This window comes from Nannobrachium achirus (genome assembly GCF_963921795.1).
Source record: "Nannobrachium achirus genome assembly, chromosome: 24".
NCBI lineage: Eukaryota > Metazoa > Chordata > Actinopteri > Myctophiformes > Myctophidae > Nannobrachium > Nannobrachium achirus.
Genome location: NC_137831.1, coordinates 35155673 through 35167969, shown reverse-complemented (window position 1 = coordinate 35167969; position 12297 = coordinate 35155673). Strand labels below are relative to the sequence as shown.

At 45.5% G+C, this 12297-nt stretch overlaps 1 protein-coding gene across 1 annotated transcript in view; it reads right to left on the bottom strand.

Moving 5' to 3' along the window:
* The window catches only part of LOC308280251 (NLR family CARD domain-containing protein 3-like), a gene marked incomplete at both ends in the record, with an annotated part of 54730 nt that overhangs the window by 936 nt on the left and 41497 nt on the right, over positions 1-12297 (bottom strand). The window contains 2 exons of the mRNA XM_080720512.1: positions 1-821; positions 4983-5075. The exon at positions 1-821 is cut by the window's left edge and continues 936 nt beyond it. Coding sequence (XP_080576638.1) covers positions 1-821; positions 4983-5075 — 914 coding nt within the window. The remainder of the gene's footprint in view (positions 822-4982; positions 5076-12297) is intronic.

Sequence of the window (12297 nt, the reverse complement as noted above, 5' to 3'; positions counted from 1 at the left end):
GATGTGGAGGCTTCGTGATGTCTGGATGTGTGAGTAGATTTTTCTAGCCAGGTTGTCGTCATTGAATCTCTTAATGAAGAACTGCTCCTTCTGGAGGTCATCAAACCCTATCACCTCTGTCACCCTGTCAACATACATCTTAGGGATCAGATAGGCTGCTGCAGGTCGTGTGGTTATCCAGATGCGAGCAGAGGGTAGCAGGTCTCCACTAATGAGGTTTGCCAGTATCACGTCCACTGAGGTTGGCTTTGTTTCATCAGTCCATATTTTATTTTTCCTAAAGTGTAAAGGAAACCTCTTCTCATCTAGTCCATCAAAGATGAACATAACTTGAGACTCTTTGAAGCTACAGATTCCTGCTTGCTTGGTTTCAGCAAAAAAGTGATGAATAAGTTCCACCAAGCTGTATTCCTTCTTCTCCTTCAGTATCACATTCAGCTCTCGGAAAGTGAATGGAAAGATGAAGTGGATATCCTGGTTGGCTTTATCTTCTGCCCAGTCCAGAGTGTACTTCTGAGTTAAGACTGTTTTACCAATGCCAGCCACTCCCTTCGTCATCACTGTTTTGATTGGTTTATGTTGTCCAGGTAACGGTTCAAACATGCCTTCTAATTTGATTGGTTCTCCTGTTCTGGGTGGTCTTTCAATCTGTCTGACCTCATTTTCCATATTGACCTGTCCAGTCCATCCCTCTGTGATGTTGAGCTCTGTGAAGATGTTATTCAGAAGTGTTTGTCCAAATGTCATCCAATCCAACCTACACTGAAACCTCTCCTTCAGAATAGACTTAAGTTGTTGTTGACACAGAGCAGCAGGAGTTCCTAAAAGACAAAAGAACAGAGGACATCAATACGTGCATTGCTATTTTCCACTGAAAATAGAAAATATATTAGTCTTTTATCCAATCAAGAGAGAGAAACTCACAAAGATAGTGTATCTATACTTGTATAGTTCCAATTGTCATCCTCATGCAATGACACTTGTTTATCCTGTATCCTGCATGAGTTGTCAGGAGTTTGTCCTACTGCTGAATTGTTTATTGTCCACACTACTGAGGACAGCAGTACAGTGACCTTGTTTAACAGGTTGTTAAAATAATAACAGCAAAAAAAAAAAACCTTTAAATAAAACCCATGTAATTGTGGATTTGAAATAAAACCTAAATGTCAATGTAGGACAAAGACAATTAAGCATGCTGAAATGGTTTAAATATCAGTAAAAATATAATAACATAATAATAAACAATAGACAGGTTGTAACAGAAGTGAAACAGACATACCAGTTTCTAGAACGTTGTTCACGACTGGTGTTAGATCAGCTCTTGTTCTTAGCGGAATTCCTAGGATACAAACACGTACCGCGCGTACGTAGGCAGGCAGGCAGGCAGCCAGGCAGGCAGGCAGGCAGGCAGGCAGGCAGGCAGGCAGGCGCACACACACACACACACACACACACACACACACACACACACACACACACACACACACACACACACACACACACACACACACACACACACACACACACACACACACACACAGAGAGAGACAGACAGACAGACAGACAGACAGACAGACACAAAACACAAGTCAGCACCATGAACACATGAGAAGCTAAATAGGAGCTCTGTATCCAAAAGAATTAGATGTCTTCAATTCTGCATTTATGATGCACATTAGATCAAATAAAACACACAACAACCATGCTTTATGAGAGCTCTCTACAATTAATGGGCGCATTCTCACCTATAATTCGGTATACTCGGTGTGATTGGGAGGGGTGAAATTGCAACATTCTTGCATATTTAATGAATGTGTTTGCGCTCACACTGCACGTTGTCAACCGCTTGCAGTAAGGAACCGCATTAGACCACGTCTGTCCAGGGACATCTATCCGCTGCGTAATAATGCCCTCTCCCCGTGTGTTTACAAATTCGTCAATCCACAGCCCAGCATCGGCAGCGAGACTCCACGGTACCACTAGGATCCAGCGCAAAACTTGCGCACGGGAAATACATGAAGTTGGGCATGGGTGACCAAAACATTTTAAACATTGGCAGGACCGCAATAAACCAGATATAGAGCTTATACTGTATGTATTTATGCAGAGGAGAACGTCTCTCTCTCTCTCTCTCTCGGTCCTCCCTCCCTCTCTCTCCACGCGTAACGCGTCTCCATTTGGCACAGAGAGCGAGCGAAAGCTAGAGAGAGAGTCACAAATAGGCCTATATTATATTATAGCCTATCATAGGCTATACAATATATAGTGACTCCCGTGGCTCTTTCCCTTTATCTGTGACTGTGAGCAAATCCTCACGAATAAACTATGCGGGAAGGATCGTCTGTCAGAAATTAAATCATTGTGGGACAGGCGGTAATGGTCAGAAATCTAATGAATCGGGAGTGTGATTTAACCTCCAGGGCTCTACCACAATGTTTCATGGCCACATGTTTTGATTCATCTCCAGCATTTTATGTCGATTGCCTTCACACCAACAGCATCGAAACCACCGTTTTTGGGGGGATTTGCATTTGTTTGTTTGATCTGCAAACGAATATGCATGCGTCTTCACACACAAAGTATGCACATTTTCCAACATTTTCCAACAAAGCGCTTCAGGATTCATTTTAACCACAATAAAACATTAGTGATGATGTTGTTTTTGTTGTCACCGTGAAATGGCAGCAGTCAGATAAAAAAATACATGATTAGTCACTTATGCATTTTATAGATAGAAAGCATTTGATTTAATTTTCTTCACCAGATTGATTGAATCAGTGGCTGCTGAGTAGAGGAAAAGATCCATTTCATTTCACATTGTATACATGTATATACAGGTATAGACAGGAGGTTTATTATGAACACACACATCATGTGTTATGGTTGTTATGTTCATCCTTATGGATACTATTATTTTTTTTTTTTGACAATAATATTTTAAAAAATATGATTATGATGTCTTCACAGCAGAGTTGGTTTAACCCATTAAAACCAGGAAAGTATTTGTGTCATTTTAGATTTTAGCAGTGGCTATTCAAAATCTTTATTACAATATTTATGAATCATTGTGTTAGTTCATGCAGGTCACAGGAGTCATACACGCCTCAGCTGTAATAGGCTGCCTGTCAGTCTGCTGATTGTTTAGAATCAGCCTAGCTTCCTACTGTCCAATCACAGCTATGCTGGTCATTACCAAAGCAGCCACACTTCTCTACACTCCAATCAGAGCTCACACTCATACCAGGGTGGCTCCTTTCAATATGGCTTCTATATTCACTGATCCATAGATATAAATATCTATAAACCTCATCCACCGCTGCAGTTCATTGGAGCGACCTGTAAAAAAGGATTAGCGGAAGTGCGGAAGTGCGGAAGTGTGGAAGGCGCACTGCCACTCAAAGTGACTACTGGCAACTCACAGCGTGTCTTTTCCGGGACTTTGATTCAATTCAAAGGAACTTCATTGGCATGAGGAAACAAACGTTTACATTGCCAGAGCATGTGCCTCTGGGAAAGAGGGAGTCCCGCCTCTGATTGGTCTACCTTATCCTTTTTTACGGACGCCCGAGAACCACAGGAGGCGTCTACCTTTCTATGTCAATGCACTGATCTCTGTTTCTCTTGCTGCTTGCCACACGCCTGCTGCTGCTTTAGTCTGGCATATAGGATCAAATACTATTGTGATTTTATGTCTGATGATTGAAGTCAATCTGTCAATGTATTGCTTAGGCCTGCTCTACCTATGGGGGTTTTGCTAAGTGTTGCCTGATTTTGCTTAGTATGATGCTAAAGACATATTTGTTGTAATAAATGTAAGCAATTTACCCCGAGTGAGAGGACATTATGCTCTCATAATGTCCGCAGTGCGGGTGTTATCGGACGAGGCGCCAGCCGAGTCCGATAACACCCGCACTCAGGAAAGGCATAGGTTCAGAGAAAAGGGGCTTTAAAGTTGGCGGATTGCATTGGATCCAAATAAATCGGCGACGATAGTATGCACGTTAGTAAACATAGGACCGCTGCGACCTTCATTTGTTGGTTGGGGGAACTACCTCCTGAAGTCCCCGGATGTACACTGAGGCGCATTGATCTCGGACACACAACTTTGCGGCAGTTGTCCTCTCATAACCTCCGGAATTTAGCCAATCAGAATCCAGTATTTGAACACGTGACTCGAAAAAGTGGTAGAAGGTAAAATCTACTTTTTCTACAGCTATAAGTGAAGACTTCACTTATAGCAGTAGAAAAAGTAGATGTTGTGAAGACCGTGTTCAGGACTCTCCTTTTTTTCTTTTTTCAAGTTCCTACACACTTTTCCAATTCAATAAATGTGCAAAAGGACTATTTCTATTAATAATTATTACAAATTAATAGGAGGTTCAACTGCAGACCAAGTCACATCACAAACTACACAAATAAAGTTCTCACACTCACCTTCTTCAGGATCATCCACAGGCACACACTGAGACCCACGTGAGAAAAACCTCTTCATTATACAATCTGAGATGGAATTCAAACAGTGATAACATAACAGTAATGTTAAGTTTAATTTGCACACACACACGCGCACACGCACGCACGCACGCACACGCACATACACACACGCACACACACACACACACACACAATATATTACACGCAATATAATATATTTACATCACTTGTGGGAACATTACATAGACTTCCATAACCTCTATCCCTAAACCTAACCCCTAAACCTAACCGTTGTGGGGACCTACTATTTTGTCCCCACACTGTCAGAGGTCCCCTGCAGGTGACTGTGTGAACATGCGTTTAGTCCCCATTAGTATAGCGAGACAAACACACACACACACACACACACACACACACACACACACACACACACACACACACACACACACACACACACACGTATAGCTGCTGAGTAGTAACTTTGTACACATGTTGTATGTTATGTGTATAACATTTTGTTTTAACATAAAATTAGGAGAGAAACTTACCACGATATTTCACAGCCAGCATCAAACCCACTGCAAGGATGACAGCAACAATGATGCCTCCAACAATCCCTCCCACGTTCACTGGTTCTGGTTCTTAGGACACATAATAAACAATTACATTACTGGGATTAATTTGCTTTCAATTCAAGAATAATAAATACTGTACATATTTTACATTTTGTTGACAATGGCCGGGTTTCCCAAAGCGATCTTAAGCTTTAGGATGGTCGTAAGACCCATTGTAGCTAGGCCTGGGGCGGTATCGACATTTTGTTACCGCGATTACCGTCTTCCCATTAACCGCCGGTACTGCGGTAATTACCGCACCCCCGTATCTATTAAGGTTCGGCCATAAGCCAAAATATTGCAATCATCCTCCCAAAAGTCGCCTCTCCACAGCCTGACTGCCCGAGTTATTCTCCGTACAGCACAGCGGGTATGGCTTTGAAAGGAGCAGATCTACAAGCTCACAACACATCGCATCCGCGACGCGTTCTGAGCTTTTAGATCTGCACTGTCGGGTTACCATAGTAACGTAGGCTAGCTACTTAGCTTTTCAGACACAAACAGCTGTGTGAACAAACCAGAAGAGGACGGGTAGTCAGATCGTGTACAGTGATTCTGTAAACTCACGTCACGTCTCAACTCTTAAATCGCAGTGATTGAGTGCTGCTATATACAGGTTTTAGTTACAAGACTTGACAGAAAAGGTTATAAAATCTCCGACGCGCCGACAGACGGAGACGGGGCACAACGTGGGACGCGTGGAAAAAGTAAAATAGTTTCATTTTCGGTTTTAGTCCACGCGGCCCGCGCTCCGCCAGTAATCCGTATGAATAAAAAAAGATATGCCACAACACAAGGTATGTATTAACATCCTTGTGTCGTGTGGATTACAGAGAATGTTTACGCTGCTCTGTACTCCTCTACGCAGGCTGCCCTGTGTAGGTCTGACTGTCTGTGTCTCTGAGAGTGAGAGTGACGTATGTGGCTTCCAAACTGTGGTACACGGCCCAGAGCAGAGCGGCATGGAGCGCATGCGGTCCTCGCTTCTCCCCTGTTTTAAAACTTGCTGGTTTTCCAATAAAAAATAGACTTTTTTTTGTCTTTTTTTACTGCGGTAAGCACACTGACACCGCGGTAGACCTCGGTTTACCGCGGTACGGCGGTTACCGTGTCGTAGCTAATTGTAGCAGCAATACTATGGGGAGAAATTTGTCTCAATAATATGTGTGTGTCCAATACCATACTGCACAAATATTTCCAGGATTTGCACAAATATTTTCAGGATTTGCAAATGTTTTTTGTGATTGCACAAATATTTCCAGGATTTGCAAATGTTTTTCCGTGATTTACAAATGTATTTTGCAATCCACAAATAGAATGTATTTATCTGTGTGTGCATTCAATCTAAAATATAATTTGTAACTCATCAAGTCTGCATTTGAATTGTGAATCTGCATTTGTGAATAGACCAACACACACACGCATTCCTTTTTCCTGTTCCATCATTTTGAGAATAACGTACCGCTTTTTAACAGAATTTTTACAAATGTTTCCACAATTTACAAATGTGTTTTTATGATTTACAAATGTCTTTCAATAATTTACAAATGTTTTTCCATGTTTTACAAATGTGTTTTTACGATTTACAAATGTCTTTCAATAATTTACAAATGTTTTTCCATGTTTTACAAATGAGTTTTTACGATTTACAAATGTCTTTCAATAATTTACAAATGTCTTTCAATAATTTACAAATGTTTTTCCATGTTTTACAAATGTCTTTCAATGGTTGACAAATGTCTTTCAATGATTGACAAATGTCTTAACAGAGCTTTTCTCTCTCACACTAAGATTTTCTCACAAACACCTGCAGATCCACACGTGTGTCTGCGCCCCTCCCCCCTCTGCATTTGTGAATCTCTCTCACTGTGAGAGAAATCTCTGTTGTGTGATGTTTGTCTCAAAAGTCACATGATCGGTTGAGAGCCAATCACGTGAGGCCTTTTCCACTAGCCAATCAAAAAGCTCCAGGGTTGGCCAGGCAACCAGGGTTGCCATGTTCGCTAAGAGTAAGTTATTGGGCTTTCCTATCTATAAGTTAAGCTATTTTAATATATCCTTACGATATCTTGTCTGAAAACAATCAGTCAATGGCGAATTGTCTAAACCATTACAGAGTGGCACACACTCGGGGACCACCTCCAGGGACCCTGGCGATATGACTGTGGACTTGGGGATATGTATGGGGTTATCTTTGTGCCATAATTAATTCTTATTCGTACTTAAATAAATAACAAAATGATATAAATAAAAAATACATAGTTCTAGCGGCACTTTCATGGGAAATTCGGGACTTTGACCGTGCGGACCTCCTCCATGGGTGACGGGACCGGGGCAAACGTGACAGCGCGGCCTGGTGGCGCCCCCCCGGTACTGCAGCGCACATAAAAACCCATAACTCGGGCTAGGAGTGACCGTTCGAGACGGGACCGGTACCCACACATCCGGCTCGGGGCCCCGGAGCCGGCCGTGGCGGAGTGGTGGTACTGCAGGCGGGTAAAAAAGGCCGTAATTCTGCCACCGGGAGAGACGGGGCCGGCTGCAGGGGGGTCCCCGAGGGGTACCCCACCCTGGGGAACCCCACCCCGGGGAACCCCTGCGTTTCCCCGCGCCGCCCCAAAAAAATAGGCTGAAATACCCAAAAGTAGCCGATCTAGGAGCTCCGGCTCCACTCCGCAGGCCCTGCAGGAGGGTCCCCGGCCACCCGCCCTGAGCGCCCTGGCCCCGCCCGGGGGCCCCCCTGGGCCCGAAACAACGCCAAAAAACACCATCTTATAGTAGCTCCCCAAGCTTGAAAACTGAAAAGGCCGCAGCTCAACCGCCGCGCGGACCTCGCGCTCGAGCCGGTACCCACACACCCAATGCCTCGTATCCGCGACACGTTTTGTGCTTGTCTCGGAGAGACAGCCGCTGATCGGACCGTCCGTGTCCGGACGGAGCAAGCGGACACGGGCGGGGACTGAGCGGGAGCTGATGTGTGAGCGGGAGCTGATGTGTGAGGACGGGCTGTGAGCGTGAGTGGGAGCGGACGGACACTCGGACGGACGGACTGACGCTCGGACGGACGCTCGGATGGACGGACTGACGCTCGGACGGACACTCGGACGGACGGACGAACGGACGGAGGGACGGACGGTCGGACGGACGGACGGTCGGACGGACGGACGCTCGGACGGACGGACGGGCGGACGGACGGACGGACGGACAGACGGACCAAAAAGGAAGAGCCCTTCGCCAAACAGGAAGTGCCTCTATATCTCATGAACCGTTTGTCGTACAGACGCGTGGGTGGCGTCATATGACTTGATTAAGAGTTCTTGACCTTAATTGGTGCAACAGGAAGTGCCCTTCGCCAAACAGGAAGTGCCTCTATATCTCATGAACCGTTTGTCGTAAAGACGCGTGGGTTGCGTCATATGACTTGATTAGGAGTCCTTGACCTTAATTGGTGCAACAGGAAGTGCCCTTCGCCAAACAGGAAGTGCCTCTATATCTCATGAACCGTTTGTTGTACAGACGCGTGGGTGGCCTCATATTACTTGATTAGGAGTCCTTGACCTTAATTGGTGCAACAGGAAGTGCCCTTTGCCAAACAGGAAGTGCCTCTATATCTCATGAACCGTTTGTCGTACAGACGCGTGGGTGGCCTCATATTACTTGATTAGGAGTCCTTGACCTTAATTGGTGCAACAGGAAGTGCCCTTCGCCAAACAGGAAGTGCCTCTATATATCATGAACCGTTTGTCGTACAGACGCGTGGGTGGCCTCATATCACTTGATTAGGAGTCCTTGACCTTAATTGGTGCAACAGGAAGTGCCCTTCGCCAAACAGGAAGTGCCTCTATATCTCATGAACCGTTTGTCGTACAGACGCGTGGGTGGCGTCATATCACATGAATAAGAGTCCTTGACCTTAATTGGTGCAACAGTAGTCTCGCGTGGCCTGACGGTTGCCTCCGCGATTTGGTCAAATGCTCCCAGCATACAGTCTGGCAAAGCAGAAAGATAAAAATTAGTGCGAGATGAAAGCGGAAGTGAAGCCCTCACGTCACTTCCGTTTCAGTCTCACATCACACATATTTATCATTATATAAATAAAAATCATATAAGCATGTTTAGCTTGCTGCTTAGCAGAAATGACATTTTAAAATATATTTTAATGAACGGTAATGCCCGTTTCCGATACTCGCCGTTAGGGAGCTGCTGTTCCAGACTCTATATAGCATTCAGAGATTGTGGAATAGTTGTCTGGCTACGCAAGACTAGTGCAACAGGAAGTGCCCTTCGCCAAACAGGAAGTGCCTCTATATCTCCTGCACCTTTTGTCGTACAGATGCGTGGGTGGCGTCATATCACATGATTAAGAGTCCTTAACCTTAATTGGTGCTTCCTTCGCCAAACAGGAAGTACCCTCGCCAAACAGGAAGTGCCTCTATATCTCATGAACCGTTAGTCGTACAGACGCGGGGGTTGTGTCATAAGACTTGATTAAGAGTCCTTAACCTTAATTGGTGCTTCCTTCACCAAACAGGAAGTGCCCTTTGCCAAACAGGAAGTACCTCTATATCTCATGAACCATTTGTCATACACTTGTGGGTGGTGTCATACGACTTGATTAAGAGTCCTTCAGCAGTGATGACCGGGCCCTCGCAGCTCTACCCACGTCACAAGGGGCAGCAGCCAATCAGAAGAGGATGCAGGGCTAGTTAAACCAATTAAGCTGAAGGACTCTCAATCAAGTCATATGACACAACCCACACGTGTATGACAAACGGTTCATGAGATATAGAGGTACTTCCTGTTTTGCAAAGGGCACTTCCTGTTTGGCGAAGGAAGCACCAATTAAGGTTAAAGGGATAAGAAACCCCGCCTCTAATTTGTTTTATGGGATTTCAGAACATGAAAAGATTTCTAAAATGTAGGCGTGGTTATCTGCCGTTGTGGGGGGAGGGGGCGGAGTAATGCGTGGTCTTCTATCAGAGAGAGACAGACCGAAGCTGTCAGCAGTGGGCACTTGTTGCTTTTCCATTTCGGAAACATTTAAAACCAGCCATTGGAGGTGTAAAAAGTATAAAGATTCGGCAACTCCATGTTCTGTAACCAATTAGCTTTTATCCATGGACACACTTTCTCCAGCTCTGGACCAGTGAAGAATGGACGCTAGGCTCGCTATTTGCTGTGTAGTGTGTGTGTGTGTGTGTGTGTGTGTGTGTGTGTGTGTGTGTGTCGTGACGTGACAGTGCGCGCGCACACACAACGTCCACACACACGAAAACTAGCAGATCTACAAGCTCACAACGCGTCGCGGGGCGTCGCTTTCGCGACGCGTTGTGAGCTTGTATATTAGCTATGTAGCTATGTAGCCTAGCTAACAGCCGTAGCAGCAATAGCTTCTCATGTAAACACGTTGGTTTCGGCTCTACGGCTATTAGCTAGGCTACATACATAGCCGATATACAAGCTCACAAGGCGTCGCGGAAGATCTGCTATTTTCCGTGTGTGGACGTTGTGTGTGTGTGCGTGCACTGTCACGACACGCACGCAAACACACACACACACACACACACACACACAGGCTACACTACACGGAAAATAACACAGGCACCACACAGTGTAACTGTCTGTTGACAGCGCCTGCTCTTCTCTCTGGCTGAAACAAGCATACAGTGAAACCACGCCCCCCCTTGATACAACTCTGTAAAACAAACGTTAATATTAATTAGATATGCCTACGTCACGTTACACCACAGAACAGTGATAGCTAATATTTAATGAGTGGCGCGAAAGATTTCTTTTGGACCTAGAAACTGGAAGTACACAGAAATAGCTACAGAGACAGCAGAAAGCTCTGAATCCCCAAGCCTATGGGCAAATTGAACCATATCACTGCTCCCTATCACAAGTGACTCATTGATATAATATATATGTATAGAAAAAGTGATTTTGTGTTTCATGCTCCTTTAAAGCTATACTGTGTAAGTTGCTCAACTAGTGGTCAGTAGCGTCCGCGTCTTTCGGCCGTTTTTCGCCGCGGACCGGGCCTCACACCCCCGCGTCACCCCCGCGTCTGCCTCCACCTCGCCGAGATCTATCTTTGGAGGGGTCCCTGGTTCCTGTGCGTTCAGGCATTCCGGAGAAACGGAGTGTTTCACCCGAGTATAGATAGAGACACACGGGCGCCTACAAATATGGCCGCCCTATTGTGATAGCTAGCGACCCCACTTCAAGATGCGCTGTGATTGGCCGGCAGTGTATAACCCTCGCTGTGATTGGCCGGTAGTGTATGATGACGTCATTTTGCCGGGAAATCCCGCCCCTGTCACTGCTAGAAGAAAATATATAAAGAGAAGGCTTCAGAAGCTGAAAATAACAGAGTGGGTGTTCTAAAACTTTAGCGATTTAAGAGTTAGGACAATTTTAAGATTTGTTTTATAAAAAAAGTTACATGGTATAACTTTAAGGACTCTTAATCAAGTCTTATGACACAACCCACGAATCTGCACGACAAACGGTTCATGAGATATAGAGGCACTTCCTGTTTGGCAAGGATACTTCCTGTTTGGCGAAGGAAGCACCAATTAAGGTTAATAAGGACTCTTAATCATGTGATATGACACCACCCACGCGTCTGTACGACAAACGGGTTGATGATATATAGGGGCACTTCCTGTTCGGCGAAGGGCACTTCCTGTTGCACCAATTAAGGTCAAGGACTCTTAATCATGTGATATGACGCCACCCACGCGTCTGTACGACAAACGGTTCATGAGATATAGAGGCACTTCTTGTTTGGCGAAGGGCACTTCCTGTTGCACCAATTAAGGTCAAGGACTCCTAATCAAGTGATATGAGGCCACCCACGTGTCTGTACGACAAACGGTTCATGAGATATAGAGGCACTTCCTGTTTGGCGAAGGGCACTTCCTGTTGCACAAATTAAGGTCAAGGACGCGTGATTGGAAATGACACCCGGGCTCCAGGGAAACCCCGCCCACTGAAGCTTTTGATTGGCTGAAGCGGAGCTAGGGAGCGCTCCATTGTAGTCGCTTGGACAGGGCGTTTATCGTGGGCTTGCCCAGGCCTTACGGCCTGGGCATAAATATAACGATTGCATTCACCACGGCTTCGTAACTCGCGCGGCCGGCGGAGCGCCGCGCGGCGCTCGGGGGCGAAGAGCAGGACCAAGGTCCGCTGGCCTGCGCGCCGCTTTCAGTGTCGTGGACAATCGAGCGGCTCCGCCTGGAGCCCG